The sequence below is a fragment of the Equus przewalskii genome, chromosome 18 (genome assembly GCF_037783145.1).
Source record: "Equus przewalskii isolate Varuska chromosome 18, EquPr2, whole genome shotgun sequence".
Classification (NCBI taxonomy): Eukaryota; Metazoa; Chordata; class Mammalia; order Perissodactyla; family Equidae; genus Equus; species Equus przewalskii.
The window spans coordinates 46011819-46030987 of NC_091848.1; the positions used below are offsets into that span (position 1 = coordinate 46011819).

Sequence of the window (19169 nt, forward strand, 5' to 3'; positions counted from 1 at the left end):
TGGGAATAAAAATTGATAATTATTGGGAATTTTTTTTGTTCTGCACCTGAAGATAAGATTCTTATAAGGCCATTCTCTTCTTGGAGCTTTTTGCCCACTTATAGTGAACAACTTATAATTGTTTGTTTCATGTCCATCCTCCCTTTTGGACCATAGGCCCCACAGTGGAAGAGACTGTACATTCTGCCCATTGCTGTGCCCAGGGCCTCAGTGCCTGGCCGGAATATTTCTTGATTGACTATGGACTGAGCAGTATTTCTGATTCTATGTAAGTGAATGGAGAAGTCGTGAGGGAGGAGGGGATAAAGGGGAAATGGACCCCCTAAAAAACAGGTGACTTTACCAGGTGTCCCACATTGAGAGAGAAGCAGAGCAGCCCTCAGGCTTGACTGCCCTCTTCCTCGAAGAGGCCTGCCTAGGACTGGGTGCTGAGCCTTGAGACAGGCTCAGATAAGCGACATAATAAAAATCATAAAATGCAAATCAACTTTTTCTGTGATGGCAACATTATAGCACCCTAAAATGGAGAGCTTTTGAATTACTTTGGATAATCTTCTGTTTAAATGACTTAGAGCCTGAATTCATGAAGAATGTTGAGAGTTAGAGGAAATTAAGGGCCCAGGAGCTGGCCATCGTAGGACTGTATGTCAGATTCCTCTTGTCCTGACTTGAGAATCTTTCACCGTTTAATATCTTGTTTTCTAAATCATAGCTATAATGCTGGGACAAGGGGTGAGATACCTAGACTTTATTTAGTACTTGACTGAAATGTGATATGACTTCAAGGCTATTCCATGTTAAAATATGGTGGTTGGCTATTATTCATCTCTAATGAAATGGGTAAGTCATAGATGACAGGAACTTCAAGGCAATGAAAAGGATGTAGGATAGAGGCAAGGAATTTTTCAAAACTTAAAGTTCAGGGAAAATGATGAAGTCTCCAAGTCTAGAATATTTAGGAAAAGGGCAGAGCTCCGTTTCCCTAAGATTGGGGACCAAAGGGTAATTCTATTGAAATGATGGCGACAACACTGTCTTCTTTGTATTTTGAGAATAGCAAGACCCCAGTTCAGGACAACTGTAGGATGTAAAAGGTGCCCCTTGGAGTTCACAGAGTGGGGGTCTCTTTGCAGAGGCGTCCTGTCCAAGTGAAACTCTATTATGATGGCCTTTTGGAAACTCGGCAGTGAAGGCTGATCTGCGACCCTTGCCAAGGTTATTCAAATTCACACGTGTTAGGGCCCGAGATTTAGCAGGCACTTAACCTTGTTGACAGTGGCACTTTAATGCTGAGGAGACATTAAAACTTAGTCACACGAATATATCTTGTCTCCACCAAACAACGTTAAAAACAAAACAAAAAAACTAGTATACACTGGGCAGAAGCACTGTAAGCAAGGGTGTCACATGGCTCGGGCAGAGGCAAATCATATCTTTACTCATAATGCTTTTCCTTAGCGTCACCAGGGGACATTAGAGTCATTTCCAAACCTGAGGGACCCTCCGCTGCTCCCTCTTTCTGGGACCTGTTTGTCCCCTGCAGGCTGAAGCCTCTTTTCATCCAGGCTGAACATGCAGGCTCCCCCTACAGAACACATGGGGAGAAGGGCGGGAAGGGTGGGGGCACACTGGCACATGGCATTCCCCGAACCAGGGCAGTAACGGCTGCTCGAGAGAGGAGAAAAATCTAGATTGTCTTTGAGGTTCCCAGGGCAGAGATGGTAGTAATGAGGTGTGACCTTATACACAGCCAGACTTTCCATTTGGCCTTAGCTTTGCTAGCAATTTCTCATTTGAGTTGGACTGAGTATTAAGGGCCACAGGCAGTGAAATGCAGCCATAAAGGGCGAAGAAGGGCTGGGGCTGGGAGGTTTGATCACTCTGGGCAGTGTCTCTGAAGGTGAAGAGGCCGCCTGGAGCTGAGGACAGGAAATGGAATAGCTGGTTTAACTGGCGAGTCCCCGCTGAGGGATCCGCTCTTGCCTTGCCCCCGTTGGACTCAAGAGGTATGGGGAGAGGATCGTCTCTGCGCCAGCTCTGCTCCTGGTGCTCTGCACATTGCCACCTTTGTCACCCTCATGTAGTGTCAGGTAGCTGTGGTAGGTGAGGATCAGAGAGTTCTGGTGACTTGCCCAAGGTCAAACAGCAAGCAAGTGAACATACTTGGACTAAAATCTGACTCAGGAATCCTGAAACTCAGAACAGGAATCCTGTTCCTTCCATGGAGAAAATTTATCTTTGTTTCCCCTTTCCCCCAAGTTTTACATGAGAGATTATCTCCCAGAATGAAGAAACATTTGGGTATTATTCAATTTACCGACACAGGCATTTCACGACCCCACAGAACGTTCTGGTAGGTGCTTGGAGCTACAAAGGAAGCAGCTGCCACTTTCTTTGCCCCTGGAGCTGGCTCAGTGATCCCTTCGGTCACGGAAAGTCCCTTCCCCAGATAGATTCCAGTTTCCACTGGCTTCTCCGGCTGCTAAAATAAACCCGGGCTAATCCCTCACCCGTCCAGTGTCAGCAGGTGCGCGGCCCAGCCAGCCCTCGCCAGCGGTGAGAAGAGGTCATGTTTCATGTGCACAACTTTGTCCCTCTGGCTGCCACATCTCTGTCCAGCTCTAGCTGAACTGCTCTCATTACTCTGCACAGTGGCTGTCTCTCTCCGGTTCCCCTCCTGCTGATCTCGGCTTTCAGAGATGCCCGTCCCTTCTCTTTTCAAGAGCGACGTCCCCGAGCACAGGCACAAGTCGCAAAGGCATTGCACCACATGTGGACGAGCGACCGCTCAGCTATTAAAAACTGGTTGCCCCTCCACGCTGCAGTCTTATCAACCCCACAGATGGCAGTCACTGGCTTTCTTGTGTCCTCCGACCACGAGATCGGCACTGTAGAAAGAATTAGCAACAAGGACATTTAGAATTGATGTTTATAAGAGCAGGCTTGGGCTGGGGTTTTAGTCCTGCAGAGAATAAAACTGACCACAATATGTGAGTTTATAGCACATGACAGACATCATCAGGAAACGGTGAAGAATACAGCAGCACGATCCGTCCGTTTCTGCAGGCTCCCCCGCCCTTTTCCATGGACTTATTTCCCAAACAGGTTACTGAAGAGTGAACACGTCTTAAAATTTACTGACTTCAGGCCACAGGGCGACTTAACAAACTTGGTTCACATATCCTTAGCGGATCTTTCTTGGATTTGAAACCATTAATGCATTAAAATAAAAGAATTAGGTCAAATCAGCCATAGTTAAACAGGTTTAAAATTTGTTTTAGATATTAGATTAACACAACCACTTAATAGGTAGACTTCCTATGGCCTGTGGAAGCCAACAAGTTTTCAGGAATAAAGAATAACAGAGGGGCCGGCCTGGTGGCACAGCGGTTAAGTTTGCATGTTCCACTTTGGTGGCCTGGGTTCACTGGTTCTGATCCTGGGTGCAGACCTACGCACCACTTATCAAGCCATGCTGCGGCAGGCGTCCCACATATAAAGTAGAGGAAGATGGGCATGGATGTCAGCTCAGGGCCAATCTTCCTCAGCAAAAAAAGAAGAGGATTGGTGGCGGATGTTAGCTCAGGGCTAATCTTCCTAAAAAAAAAAAAAGAATAACAGAAAACCAGTTAAAAATTTAGGGGCATTTTAGAAAAAAAGTCACAAAATAGTTCATTAAAAGCATCTTTGTGTTTTTAAAATCAGGGAAAGTTTGCTGTTTGAACGTCCAAAATGTTCTTTTGAATATTACACAAGAATTTTAGAGACAGAATAATAAATTTTTAAAAAACGGAATGCCTGATCCATTTATCTAATGAATGGTCAGGAAAGCAGAGGGGAGAGGTGGATCAATTTCACAGGCAAACATACATGTTTGCACATTTGTGTATATTTTCTGATGACATCATACTCCAGGTAACAAGGGAGTGTGGTCAGAATGGGACTTCTTGGGGGCAGAGCTGCCAGACAGTGGGAGTGAAGTGGGAGCTTTTCAACACCTTTCTGGGGAGACGACGGGAGTCAGGTGCAACCAGGAGACAGTCCTAAATCGGCTGGGTTCTTTGCAGCTAGAGAGGAGGAGTAGAATGTGTCCACCCTGAGAGGTACTTTTAAAGAACTTCAGGGAGAAAGTCCGGAGCCTCTGATCTGCATAGGGTGACAGAGAAGGGGCCTGGTGGGTGGTAGAGGACCCCTCATGCAGTGCCCCTGGTTAGAACACCTATTTCTTTGCCAGAGGTGAGGTGGGCACAGAACTGAGCTCTGGAAACTGGAGGCGTGAGGAAGCACTTTCGCCTTCGCTCATTTAGCTCTGTGTGCCCACATCCTTAGGGTAGGCCTGTTTGCTTGGTGCTGCTATTGCCAGTCTCTTAGTGCTGCCGGTCATTTCTCTGGCTCCTCCTGCTGCTGGGAGAGTGTCCCCGTTTCCCCTTCCACCTTGGAGCTGGGCTGTGGAGTGACAGGGCCTTCCTGAGAAGGCAGAGCCTGAGTTATGGGTCAACACACAGCAGTGAGATGAAGACACTAAGGAGGAGGTAAGCACCAAGACTTGGTCCCAGAGATGGTCACCCGTGAGGAGGACAGTGTGACACAGCCCAGCGTGAGTCCTTCAAATGGGGTCAGGAACCTGGGGGAAACCTACAGCATTCCTTCTGAGGAGGCGACTAGCTGGTGCTATTGGAACATCTGTCCCAGTTTGGAAGGACCTTGGGTCCACCCCTCTACCAGACTCCAAGGAATCCCGTCAGCCCAGGACCTTGGAGAAGAGAGCTGGTGTTGGGATGCCCACAGTATCGGACGTTACAGAGGTGCAAAGGGGGCCAACCCGAAGTTTCTAGAGGAGGGAGGGGGTATCCGAGCTGCCGGCCTTTCCAGGCATGGAGGCAGCTGGAAGGAAGACGGCAGCATCGTCCTGCCATTGCTGGCAAATCTCCACGAGGGTGGGAGGGGTCCCAAGAGAGCAAGCTGACTCTGATGCAGCTTTTGTCCATGTCTAGCTTAGAGTTGCAAAGGAATGGGATGGTGTCTCTCGACCCTTAGGCCTCGCCTCTGTCACAGCCGTGGCCCCGCTTCTTGCAGGTTTGAATCTCCCCGTGCCTCTCTCCTCTCTGTGTCAACACATCCAGAGCTGACTCCACAGAGGCGGGTGGAGCATTTGGCAGTGGTTACTTTGCTGCAGTGCCTGTATTTTCAGGAAACAGCACCAAGATCGATTGCTCCATCTCCCCCTCTTAATGCTGGAAGGCTCAGAAGATACGGATCTTGTCTCTCTGAACCATATCCAGATCATCATCCAGGGTTAACAAAACCTGAAATGAGAGAGGCAGAGAAAGGAAAGGAATGCACAGTCACAGTAAGGCCCCACTTTCTCCCTAAGACTCACGCAGACTGAAAACTTCAAGCATCCTCATGCGTTTTCCTGTCTTCTGCAGCTTTCTGCAATGCCGTGCTCTTAACAGGCACTTATTATAATTACATAGTTCATTTACTAATTAATTCAAATGCTTATCAAGGATCTATTACATGCTATCCTAGATGCTGGAGATATAGCTTGGAATGAAAGAGACAAAAATCCCTACCCTCCTGGAATTAAAATCGAGAGAGTGCTTCAGATATGACACAAACACAGGAGTAAAATACAGACATTAGATAGTGATATATTCTAAGTACAGTATGTTAGGTAGTAATGTGTACTAAGGATAAAAATCAAACTATGGGGAGAATATAGGAAGTATGGAGTGGAGAGAGGTAAAAAATTTCGATAGGCTGGCCAGGGAAGTCATTACTTAGAAGGGACGCTTGGGTCAGGACCTAAAGGGAGTGAGGTCTTACTGCAGAGGGTATTGCTAATCTATAAGAAACGGACCCTCCTCCTCCCTTTTTAGTTCCCTCTTCCATCCTTCTCTCCACATGGAACCCTTAGCTCCACTTTTGTTGTCCCCATCTCTCTAATGAAGGTAACTATAAAAAATGAAATCCTTAAGGAACGTTTATACAGATTGGTTAAACTTCCCAAGCTGGCCACCAGGGGGTAGCCCTGCTCTACTTGAGGTTATATGGCCGAGACTAAAGTGGGCAGTCCGGGAGGTCTAGCGGTAGCGTTATTTGTCAAATGATCTTGTGTACAGGCACCAAGGACTTTTAATTTGGAAAAGTCAAAATTAAGATGAAAGGATGCCGAGGGTTATCACCCAGGGTTGGTGTAATATGCATGGCTCCTGGGAAGGTGTGTCGGCAAAAAAATGAAGGGACCACAGGAGAGACTTGGAAGAGACTGGTTAGAAAGCAGGAGGGGCCTGGCTGCTCTCCGGGGCCACTCCAGGAATTTGTAACATATTTGTCAGAGATTCAGTGAGACTGGAAGGCGTGGAGGAAGGTGAGTACAGCGCAAGAAGGAGTGACCTAATGTTACAGAAATTGTCACGGATGCTAAAAGTGGTTCCTGGTGGGATTCTGGGCATGTGAGTTCTCATAACCAATTCAGCCCAAACATTATGCAACTGAAAGAAAATCATTTTGTCACTCTGTGTCTTAAAATATTGAAGAATAAAAAGAAAAAGAAAATAAAGATCTAACTGAAGGATACAATGTGAAAGAAAAAGATAATCTGTACATTGAATTACAATGAGGACTTGGAAAGGGAAATGAGAGGGGAACACAAAGGGGGATATCAGGAAGAGGGGAAGAGAAAAAAGGAAAGTACAGCATTAAAGAGAGAAGAAATCAACAAAAAGGTATTATAAACTCACCAAGAATGAGAAAAACAGGGCAGTAGCAGAGAGGAAGTGCCAGATGTCATGGTCATCAAAGAAATCGAACAGGATACACTCCCGGTTCTTCTCCCGGGATTCGGCTGGGGTTCCCTGGAGGGAATGGAGGCAGGATGTTGGTGAGAATTCCCACAGTTCAACTGCCAAGAGGGCTGTGCATCTAGAAAGCTACAAAAATACTACTAGATGCCTGGCTCAAAATGTTCACTTCCAAGAAAACATATGTCCACACCAAAACTTGTACACAAGTGTTCACAGCAGCAGCATTCATAAATGCCAAAAAGTAGAAACAACCTAAATGTCCCTCAACTGATGAATGAATAGATAACAAGCAGTATATCCACACAATGGAATATTATTCAGCAAGAAGAAGACATGCAGTGGAGATACATGCCACAGTACGGGTCATCCGCGAAAACATTCTTAAGTGAAAGAAGCCTCACACAAAAGGTCACACATTGTTTTATTCTATTTATATGAAATGTCCGGAATAGGCGGATCTATAGACACAAAAGATAGATTAGTGGTTACCTAGGGCTAAGCGGTTAGGGAGAAATGGGGAGTGACTGCTAATGGTGTAAGGTTTTTTCTGGGGTGATAAAAATGTTCTGAAGTCTATTGTGGTGGCTGTGCTGATGCAGAGCAGCGACTTCTTCCCAGTTCTGTGCCTCAGCTATATTGCTGATTTCCTAGGCCTCAACTTTCCTATCTATGAAAGGGATTTATAAACACCTGCACTTGGGGATCTGTTTATGAATGGTGATTATAATGAGAAAGGAGGGGAAAATATAGTAATCAAGCTTTTTGCACATGTTAAGCATCCATCAGGAACAAGATCATATGAACAACGCTTAATGAAGGTCAGATTTGCAGTGTCAGTGGGGCTTACACATTTAAGAAGTGCTACCCTGACAATGGTGACAACATGCCATCTAGTGACCATTTATGTGTAGGTATTAAAAATCATCCCTTTTAGAGAAAGTTTTCATGTTAGAGAGTATAAAAAAGATGAACAGCAACAAGCACATGAGGACAGGGAGGTGGGAAGGTCAAAAAGGCAGGACGGAGAGAGCATCTTCTTGGACAAGAACACTGTCCTCTTACCTCCCAGCTGCTGAGATTCTGGAAAAAGAAATACAGGGCAGCGGCCCACACCACAGCGGTGGCGACGATGCAGACAGACGGAATGGGGAGGACCCTCTCGTTGCTGCGCAGCTGTGGGTGAGAAGCAGATGCTGCCAAGCTGCAGGCATGGCCTGGGGAGGGCCCTGGCGCTGCCCGGCTCCCAGCCGCCACTCTTACCTTCATGATGATATAAAAGGCCAGGTAGAGCAGCAGGTTACAGATGAAGATGCCCAGCATGTAGGAGGCGAAGTCCCTGGGTCGATAGATGAGTCCAAAGAAGGCACTGAGCACACGGGGAGAAATTATTTTGCAGCCATGAAGGTGGATTTGTAACATTATTGGCTTTTTTACTCCCCTACTCCCATTTAGGGAGGAGCGGAATTTAAAAAAAGCCGCTTTAACATGTCATAAGTAACTTTTCACTTATTACGTCTCCCTCAGAACATTCACTGTTAATGATTGCAAGGTTCCCATAGGTGGGTGTGCCATGAAGAATCGTCTTTCCTCTCTGGCTGAAATAAAGTGTTTTGCCTTCGCACTTCAGTTTTCCACGATTATAAAGACCACTGCAATGGATAAATGAATACCTTCAGACATATCATGCTTTTTTTCTTTTTGCACTTAAGATTAATTCATTAGACTAGATTACTAGAAGCAGAATTATTTCAATAATTGGATGACACTATAAAATTTTTGCTAGGTGTTTATGGTCTTTAATACTGAAGTTTATTTTGGTTGGAGTTCAGCCTTAATTTTGTTCCAAATTTCTACTGAGTTATAACAAAACTCTATTATATAACCCTTTCTTATTTCCTTGTTTTGGAAAGCTTGTTTTTAATAAACACACAAACACGCACATAGAGTTGGATTTCTGTCCTCTTCATTCTGATTCACTAATTTATGTTTCTGATTTTGGATCATTGTTTTATAATATGTTAGACTCTCTGGTTAGGCTAGCTTGTACTACCCGATATGGTAGCCACACATGGCTATTTAAATTTCAATTAAAATTAAGTAAGATTGAAAATTCACTTCCTCAGTCACAGTAGCCACATTTCAAGTGCTCAGTAACCACATGTGGCTAATAGCTACCATATTGGACACTGCAGTGTAGAACACTTAGATCATTCCAGAAATTTCTATGGATAATGCTGGGCTAGCCCTATACATCTCTGCCTCTCTTTCCTTCTGTTAATTTTCTTTTGAAGAGACCTTTGAAAATTTTGCCTAAGTAGGCAAATAAATTTCAGAATAAATTCTTATTAACTTAATTCCAAATCTAATTCTATATTTTTACATTAACTTGAGAATTGACATCCTTACAACAGTTAATTTTCCCATCCAGGGCATGACATCACTATTCAATTAGCTGTTTTCCTTTATGTCTCCTAATAAGGTAATTAAATTCTGCACATCTTTCAAATTTATTCCTAAGTATTTCAAGTGTAAAGCTGTTATTAATGGACTTTGTTTTTGTTTATTTTTTATTGTAACCAACTCTGTTCTATATAATAGAGGAAATTTCCTCCTCTCAGAATTTGAAATCTTTAGTATAACAAAAAAGCTCTTGTATATTCTTCAGTCAGACTCATCAATTATTATATTTATTATTTGCCACATTTATTTTATTATTCTCTCTCTCTCTGAATATACATACATAAGTATATACACATATATACATACATACATCTCTCTCTATATGAATACACACACACACACCATTATTCTTCTTCAAGACTGTATGAGAGTGATTCCTCTTAAAATAACATTCAAGGTTCATATGAAATCACTCCATGTCTTGTCCACAGGAAACTGAGGACGACGAGAGGGAAGAAACTCTCTACCAGGTAGTCACGGTATTAGCGTGTCATCATGCCTCATTTATTCCCTCACTCCTTGGAGTCCCACAGAGCTCCTTTCCAAGAAGAGAGAGCCCATTCACCCTGTCTTCTGACCAGAGTGTGGGTCTGATCTTAGTTATATAAAGAGGCAGGGATAAGCCAGGTGATTCTGAGTGCTGTGGACAGTCATTGGTTGCTCACTATTAAGCAACTGGTCGCCTTTCTCCCACCAGCACCCTGAACGCTACCTTACAGAGTCACCAGCACTGTGGAGTCTGCCCTAAAAGGGTGGTCAAGAAAAGCACCTCAGGTGACCACTACCAAGAACCACCATTTCCACTTGCCCCCAAGTAAATGAGGGGTCCTTCACAGGTCTGGACTTTACCCAAAGGTAATCCTTGGGGTGACAACATTATGGGAAATTTCTTCCAGAAGCATATGGCACCCAAATAAGATCTGAATTCTCATGGCTAGATTCTGGCTTCCCCTGAAGGTGTGCCTCTTTCTTCATCCCTCTTATGTCTTAAGGGGGGCAGGAGTAGGGAGGCATATTGCTATCAAAGATCATCAACCCAGAGGAGAACATCAAGTAAGAGCCACTAATAAAAGCAGCTATACTAACTCACCCCTTTTTTGAGAGATCAATATTTCACTCATTCACTTTTGATTTTTTTGGTGAGTAAGATTGGCCCTGAGCTAACATCTGTGCCAATCTTCCTCTTTTTGCTTGAGGAAGAGTGGGCCTGAACTAACATCTGTGCCAATCTTCCTCTATTTTGTATGTGGGATGCCGTCACAGCATGTCTTGATGAGTGGTGTTTGGGTCCATGTCTGGGATCTGAATCTGCGAACCCCAGGCCAAAAAAGCAGAGTAGATGAACTTAACCACTATGCCACTGGGCTGGCCCCCTCATTCACATTTTTAAATTGAGAATAGGTTGCATAAAATCATTACAGCTAGCAAAAATACACATCTGTTGTACTGTTTTATTTTGAGGCCATCTGAGAAAAAAAGGCCAAAGTGATGATGGAAAAGAAAAGGAAGAAAAATCATACACGTGGAGTAAGAGGAATGAGACCTAGAGAGAAAAACATAAAAGGAAGGAGATTTGCTCATACACATGTGCACACACAGACATATACACACACTTAGTAGGAAAGAGAAAATGCCTACTGGGTAGCTTTTATGGAATGTTCTACAAAAGAATTTAAAACTATGTTACGTTTTTTTTTTTTTGAGGAAGATTAGCCCTGACCTAACTACTGCAAATCTTCCTCTTTTTGCTGAGGAAGACTGGCCCTGAGCTAACATCCATGCCCATCTTCCCCTACTTTATACGTGGGACACCTACCACAGCATGGCTTTTGCCAAGCGGTGCCATGTCCACATCCAGGATCCGAACTGGTGAACCCTGGGCCACCGAGAAGCAGAACGTGCGAACTTAACTGCTGCGCCACCGGGCCGGCCCCTATGTTGCATTTTCGCATCTACTGGCATAATATCTAGCTATCTATCTATCTAATCTTCCACACACATGTAACAAATTTGATGTTGGTCTTGTTGAGCAAATGAACTCAATGCATCAATGCATTGGACTCAATACTTTCAGAGAGGCTACTATTGGTACACGAGAGCTTCCCAGTGCATTCTTTGCAGGAGAAAAATACCTTTCTTTCAAATCTCTAGGGCAAGCACAATCCTACACTCTCCTTAATTTCAGATTTCTTTATAAAAATGACAGGCAAGGAAAGCTAAACCACAGTGCTATAGACATTCATAAAGAGAAAAGCATGTTTTCCTAAGACTACTTACAAGAACCAGTTAACCAGATTCCCCATGATGAGCAACACCATTCTGTCCTGGAAAGGAGGACGGAAAACACCAAATAAGATGCCGCACACATTGCTTTTCTTTTAACCTACCATAGGGGAGGCATCAACTATGGGAAAACAATTGCCTTGGTGAAAAGGAATTTTCTATGGTTCTAAGAGAACTGTGCCTACGGTCAAACCCTAATCCTTGATGCAGACTAAATGGCAAAGCCTCTGACCAAACAGACATGACCTTGTCTCTGGAAAGGGAAATGTGGCAAGTAAAGCAAGACCTTGCTATCTCCCCTCAGTGTTTAGGGAGCTGGGCACCAGGGCCCACTTCTTGGTTGGGAGATTGGTAAGTGTGTCCTGATTACTCAGTAGTTAAAAGAATTCTGCCACTGGTGCTACAAATCATTTCCCTGGGTTGTGTTACTTGGTGGGCTCCAAGGCAGCTCTCGAAACTCATCCATAAAGAGTTGGGTTTCCTACAAATTACTCTGGCCCCGAGGAGACCCTGCAGCTCCCAGGCTCCTGGTCTCTAAATACACAACCTTAACATTAAAGGTATTGGTAGGGGAGAAAATAGAGAGGAAATGTCCATCTCATAGGACAACTGCTCTGATAGAGATTAATTCACAATCTGGTCCTGCTCCTTTGCATGCCACTTAAACCTTCTAGGTACTATCTGATCATACTTTAATTTGCATGGCCACTCATCTCCTATTTAAAAGCAGTGATTCTCTGTCTTTTGGGTGATCCACCCAATTTGAGGAAATATTTTTGTTTAAAAAAAAATAATTCACCTATCAGAACGGCCAAAATCCAAGGGACTGACAACACAACATGCTGGCAAGGATGTGGAATAACAGGAACTCTCATTCTTTGCTGATGGGAATGCAAAATGGTATAACCACTTTGGAAGACAGATTGACAGTTTCTTTGAAAACTAAACATACTTTTACTATATGATCCAGCAATTGCCATCCTTGGTATGTACCCAAAGTAGTCGAAAACATATGCTCATGCAAAAACCTGCACACATATGTTTACTGCAGCTTTATTTATAATTGACAAAATTCAGAAGCAACTAAGATGTGCTTCAGTAGGTGAATGGGTAAATAAACTGTGGTATGCCCAGACAACGGCATATTATTCAGCACTGAAAAGAAGTGAGCTACCAAGCCATGGAAAGACATAGAGAAACCTTAAGTGCATATTAACAAGTGGAAGAAGCCAATTGGAAAAGGCTACCTACTATATTATTCCAACTATACGAAATTCTGGAAAAGGCAAGACTACAGAGACAGTAAAAAGATGATTGCTAGGGGTTAGAGAGGGGTAAGGGAGGGATGAACAGGTGGAGCACAGGATTTTTAGGGCAGTGAAACTGCTCTGTGTGATACAATGATGGTGGATGATGGTGGATACATGTCATTATCCATTTGTCCAAACCCATAGAATGTACAACACCAAGAGTGAGCTGCAATGTAAACCACGGACTTTGAGGATTGTGAAGTGTTAATGTCGGTTCATTGGCTATAACAAATGTACCCCTTTGGTGGGAGGTGTTGATAAAGGGGAGGCTGTGCATGTGTTGGGGAAGGGAGTATATGGGAAATCTCTGTATTTTCTGCCCAATTTTTCTGTGAACCTAAAACTCTAAAAATAGTTTATTTAAAAAAAAGATAGCCTATATCATTTAATGTAAACAAACAAAAACATTAATGTCCCCTCATGGTTCACAGCTCAGGCATGCTTCACTCTCAAAATACTCACAGGTCCTAATGGGTGTTTAAATTCTTGCTGAAATAAAATCCTCCAGCCTCAATTCCCTCAGTTTTTAGTGCCTATCGCTCCTGCCCAAGCTCTATGGAACTGAAAGATCCTCACATTCCTTTATGTAAAAATCCTTCAGATTATAAATCATTAGCGGGTACTTACTGAACTCCTGTGTGCCAGGCCCAGAGAGCATCGCTAGTTCTGACTACAGAGTTATGCAAGGGTTCAGGCAGTGGCTCAGAGGAGGTCTGTAGCCTTCCCAAGGCCACTGGCCAGTGAGCCAAGACAGCTGGGACCAGGGCCCAGATCCCTCTGCTTGGTATAGAAATGTATAATCTACTGAAAACTATAAGGGAGAATTTTTAAAAGTTATATTTCAACCATCAAACAATAACCACAATTTTGAAAAGTATTCTTGCTCATTGTAAAAATCGAACAATGTATAAAAATCAAAGAAATGTATAAGGTGGAAAGTGTAAGTTCCTAATGAAAGTGATAGGAGTGACCATATGTCCCTGTTTGCTGGGGACAGTCCTGGCATATGTCTGCTGAACTGGGGCAATTATCACTTTCAAGGTGAAATAATCATACCTCTTCAGATGATGATTTACAGGGACACCCTATCTTGATCCTCCCCTATAGTAATTATCGATGTGGAATAGTTCTGTTTACGTATATATGTATTTTTTTTCTCCTTTATATACTAGCAATATTTCACGCACAAAAAAGGAACCACCCCTGCTTGTCATTTATGGGTGAGAGTCAGCAACACGCTTCATCCTCCACCACCTGGACCTCCGCCACCCTGGGCCATCTGGCCCCCTTGATTTGGGAAGCCTGAGTGACTGCCCGAGCCTGCCCCTCCTGCTGTTCCCCTGTGCTCTGGGAGAAGGCCAAGGAACACAGGAACACGCACGTACCGTGTACAGAGGCCGGCTGCACTGCTGGAAGCAGTCCGTGTAGACCACCGTAAGGGCCCGCCGGAAGATTCCCAAATCTGCTGGCGACACAATTGCATAGTAAGAAGGCTCAGTCAGAGGTAACACAAAATACTCCCAGATGGCCCAAGCCTTTGAGGCCAGAATGATGTCATCTTCACATCGTAAAAATGGTGCTTTGCACCTAATAGGTCAGCAATAAATGTTTGCTTTAAAAAACGGCTCCCACAACCACCTGTGCTGTCATGGAGGACACGTGCCATGTCCATGCATCATAAACAAGAAGGGCAAGCAAGATGGACACCAGGAACAAACACAAATAATTTGGGTGGTTGGCCAACCCTTCTACGATCTCCTTCAGCTAGATTTCCCCTCGTTGACAATTTCCTCCAGCAGTGTTTCCTTTATAGCAGAGATGCTACGGGGCCCCTCAAACCCACCTTAAAACCTCTGCTCTCTCTAGAGGATGGGAAATCTTAGCTTGCAAAAGTTCTACTCTGTATCTTTCAGTGCAGTTATAAGTCAGTAAGAATCGACCCAAGGGATACTGGGGTCTACTAAGCATGTTCAGAAAGCCTAAACTCGCCCTGAAACAATAGCCTAGGGAATGTAAGTTAAGACAGGGAGAAAAAGAGAGGAAAGGTTTTTTTAATGCAATCCTTCAAAAGGATGGTATGAAACACAGCCAGTGGGTGTGTTTTAATTGTTACATGAACAGAGTCAGAGTCACGGGCGGGGCTCTCTTTTTTTTTTTGCTGAGGAAGATCAGCCCTGAGCTAACACCTGTGCCAATCTTCCTCTATTTTGTATGTGGGTTGCCGCCACAGCATGGCCACTGATGAGTGGTGTAGGTCTATGCTCAGGGAACGAATCCAGGCCTCTGAAGTGGAGCCTGTGGAACTTAATCACTAGGCCATGGGGCCGGCCCCTGGGGTTCTCTTTCTATGAGCTGTCCACACTGTGGACATCACATACAAGGCTGGGGTCTGCCCAGAGCAAGGGTTTCAGGGAGGGGGATCCCAGCTCTACTGTGAATGCTGTTCATCTTCAAGGCGACTCCCAAGGTCAATTTAACCAGCTTCACCAGACTAGCTATACCGAGGGAGGACGGGGATGCGCGTCCATGCAGTAGTCCAGAAGAGGCGCAGTGTGGCTGGGCTGGAGGGCATGCTGCCTCTGAGCCTATTGGGCTCCTCCTCCCACTGGTCCTGCCCAACCTGGAAGGGGTGTGCAGGGAGCAGAGCTGGCAGGACAGATTGTTAAGCAAACAATCTAGGACCCTGGGAAGGGCGGCTGAACATTACCTGTGTCAGACACATCTGAATCAGTGGGAAGCAGAGAAGAAATGAGAAAAAAATGATTTGTAAGAAGGTAGCCAAAAAAGTAAACTACTGATCTTTTTGTTTTTTTCTCAAAATGGATGACTTTGATTTTACTTTCTGATTATAAAAGTAATGTCTGTTCATCATAAAGGACAAAGAATCCTTCTTCCTGTCTCAAACATTCAAAAGTTCACTATTCCTCAAAGAAAAAATCAGACTTTTCTCGCTCCCTGTCGACTTTTGTGCACCACTTGCAGCGTATAATCCATCCTCTCAGGAGCCATCCCTGCGGCCCTTTGCTGGGGTTCTGGTAGCAAGGGACACGGTATGATCTGGACAAGCAGCTCCACAGTTTTCTGTCCTACTTATGAAATGCTCCACTGCATCGCTGCTGCCTCTCCTGTGTCCATGTTTATTCCAGGCGTGGCCTGAGGGCCACAGAGAAAGGAGCACGTGATTTGAGAAAGCCAAGGCAGCTTGTGAAATGGGCGGAGAGGTTGGTGTTGCCTGAGCCACTGTCCACTAACCCAGCTTCCTGCCTTTGGACTCAATTTAGATGCAATTGTCACAATGAAATAGCTAATTTTCCTTTTGACTTTGGTAAATCTGTAACCCCTTGGGGAAGACTCCCAATGTCCAGAAATCCAAAATATTCAGTTGAGCTGTACCCTGGCTATCTTCCACTTGCCCTTCCAGATGCACTTGCCACGTCTCTCTGTCCTGCACCATGCCCCGGAGGCTGACTATCTGACCTCATCAGTGGATTTCCTCATTCCCCATGGATCTGGACAACAGGAACCCGGGCAGGAGACTAGAGGGACAGAAGGAGAGTGAGCTCAGAGTATTTATCTATTGGTGACCTCCCTGTGAGGTTGCCTCAGGCTGGCTGGGTCTGTCAACTAAAGGTCACTGCTCCTTCCAGTGTGACTTCCTCTTCCGGATGCTTTCCTTACATGTTTTGGTAACCACTTCCTCCCTGTCCTTCTGGGCTTATGGGGATAGTAAAAGTTACTCTGCTATTGACCTCAGGTTACTGTGCTACCCTCTTCATTCTTTTCTACCCCATCCTTGTCTTATGAATAGTCCCTTTGTGAAGAAATCCTTCTCTCACTTTGCGTGTGACATCTTTTTCCTGTTGAGACCCAGACAGATATATTTTATTGTTAGTGCCGTCGAGTCCACTCTGACTCCTAGTGACCCTGTGCACAGCAGAGCGGAGCCCTGCCCAGTTTTTTTGTGCCATCCTCTCACCTTCCGGCGATGTACCAGACAATGCTCCACTGCTATTCATAGGGTTTTTCTGGCCAATTTCTTTGGAAGTGGGTTGCCAGGTCCTTCTTCCTAGTCTTAGTCTGGAAGCTCCCCTGAAACCTGTCCACCATGGGTGACCCTGCTGGTATTTGAAATACCAGTGGCATAATGTTCAGTGTCAGAGCAACACGTGCTGCCAGAGTATGACAACCAACAGACGGGTGGTGTGGTTCCCTGACTGGGAAGCGAACCCCGTGGCGGTGAGAGCAACACCTCTTAACCACTAGACCACCAGGGATGGCTGACAGATATATTACATTGGTCATAATATAATACACTAAATTTCTCCTTTTTAAAAAGAGAAAATAATTCCATGTTGTAAAATTGTATGGGGCAAAGGTGGTATAAATATATTAAAAGCTCCTCTATGTATTAATGGTCACTACCATTGGATATGTCTGCAGTCGAGTTTATTTTTCCAACTCTGAGAGAACCCAGAACAACAATGCTCCAAAGCATTTTCCTTTTGAAAGCTTTACTTTGTATGACTTCACTCACCTTTGAGTCTGGAGGATGGGAAATGACTACAGTGCCAAACCAAATGTTCTACACAACCAGCTAATGATGCTTCCAGTGGGGGATTTGGAGGCACACTGGCCGTGTTAATGCCAAGGGAAAATCTACTGACCAAGCCAACAGGGAAAACCAAACCACGAAAATGAGAAATTGTCTTACTCAGCCTTCTAAACTTAGAGCCACTTGTTTACGGAGAATCTCTCTTAGATCTGGGCAAGAGGGGTCTTATATTTTAGAGGCCCTCATTCCCCACTGAGTGAAGAGTCTGCCGGGCAGGGGCCTACTCCTTCTCCTTCTAGGCCACACTCCAGATTCTCTGCCCAGATGGCCATGAGCCTGTCTCAGAGTCTATATGGCCCCTGCCCTAGTCTATCTTCTTGAGGGCAGATGGCACCACTAGACGGTACACCTCTAGGGGCAAGGAGTGGCCAACCGGATACTGGGCAATGGTGCCCATATGCATACCTACAAGAACTCTGAAGATGTAGGACAGAGATGGAGGTGGGAAGAAAAGAGGGGCAGAGGTTGGGGCCAGCTGTCCCATAGAGCTATGCTCTGGAGTGTTCTTCCGAGGAAATGAGAATTCTAAATTTGAACCTGGACCTTTTAGATTGTTATGATGGCATATTATATTTATCAGTTTGTTGGTCTTCCTTTCTTTCTTTCTTCTCTCTCTCCCTCCCCCACTTCCTTCCTTCCTTCCTTCCTTCCATCCTTGCCTTATTTCACATGCTTAGTAGTTTTTCAGTCTGCTATATAACTTTAAAATTTTTACAAATATGGTATGTGGGCTTTTATTTGAACTCCTGCCCTGGGCTCTGCAAACATTAGGCATAGGCTTATGTTATATAGAAATATAAATGCTCTAAAATAACTTAAACCTGCTCCCAGGAATGATGTCTGATCAATAGCAGATCAGAAGCTGATTTCTGGAGAATACTCAGTGTTCTAATGTGATGCATTTACATGGTTGGAGGGAGGTCCGCAGGTGTCCTGCCTCTAAGATTGGCATGTTGGTCTCAAAAAATTCTAGTCCTAGAATTTGAAAATAATATATAATTAATTCTTGATAACCCTTTAGTATGGTTAGAGAAAATGCTCCTTTTAAATGCTACAAACCTAAAAATATTCCTCTGGGTAGAATAGTGGTGTGATGATCATACAGTGCTACAAACTCACTTTCAAAGTTTGGTGGATTGTAAAGTGGTTCAGGACTTGGAGCTGGAGGTATGACTGAGCTCTGAGGACAGCAAGCTTAGTTTCTCAGCTGAACATAACCAGTGATCATAGTTTATCGCAATCCTATAGAGGAGAGGAAGCTCCTGGGGAGAATATATGCTATTAATTAAACACAACACAGAACCCGGTAACACTTCTGTTTAGGATAAGCAAAGACAATGCTTTCTTAGACTAAGTTAATCAGCATGTTTAATAAAGAGTAACAGGTGACTCACCTATCTTGAAGCGACCCATGTAGTAGATCTGAGTGCTGAGGGCCAGAGAGGCCAGGATATGGATTGCAGAGAAGATGACCCAGAACCACGTTTCATTTTTTCCACACACCTAGGAGTAAAGACGGAAGTTACCTTCATCTGGGGCTTTTCCCAGAGAACTCACTAAAATCATTCTGGCCCTCGTGTATGCGTAGGGAGTCAAAACCAAGCTATGCGTGCATTTTGGTTGCCCTCTTCTCTGAGCTTACACAGCTCTTAGTGCACCCAGGGCAGGAAAATGAATGGCTACCTGGGCAAGTGA

At 44.4% G+C, this 19169-nt stretch overlaps 1 protein-coding gene across 10 annotated transcripts in view; it reads right to left on the bottom strand.

Annotated features, from left to right (window-relative positions):
• Positions 1 to 1265: 1265 nt before the first annotated feature.
• The window catches only part of SIDT1 (SID1 transmembrane family member 1), a 102785-nt gene continuing 84881 nt past the window's right edge, over positions 1266 to 19169 (bottom strand). Inside the window, exons 19-28 of one of the 10 annotated variants that reach the window (XR_011528953.1) lie at positions 18869 to 18977; positions 15570 to 15584; positions 14248 to 14327; positions 11547 to 11593; positions 8070 to 8175; positions 7872 to 7982; positions 6747 to 6860; positions 3999 to 5306; positions 3460 to 3597; positions 2209 to 2888 (exon numbers count right to left, since the gene is read on the bottom strand). Coding sequence is in view for 4 of the 10 variants with exons in the window: in XM_070581931.1 (XP_070438032.1) it covers positions 5244 to 5306; positions 6747 to 6860; positions 7872 to 7982; positions 8070 to 8175; positions 11547 to 11593; positions 14248 to 14327; positions 15570 to 15584; positions 18869 to 18977 (645 nt within the window). In the remaining 6 variants the exon portion in view is untranslated. Of the gene's footprint in view, positions 5307 to 6746; positions 6861 to 7871; positions 7983 to 8069; positions 8176 to 11546; positions 11594 to 14247; positions 14328 to 15569; positions 15585 to 18868; positions 18978 to 19169 lie in introns of all 10 variants that reach the window. The other 9 variants (XR_011528952.1, XR_011528954.1, XM_070581932.1 and 6 more) reach the window with 9 other exon arrangements.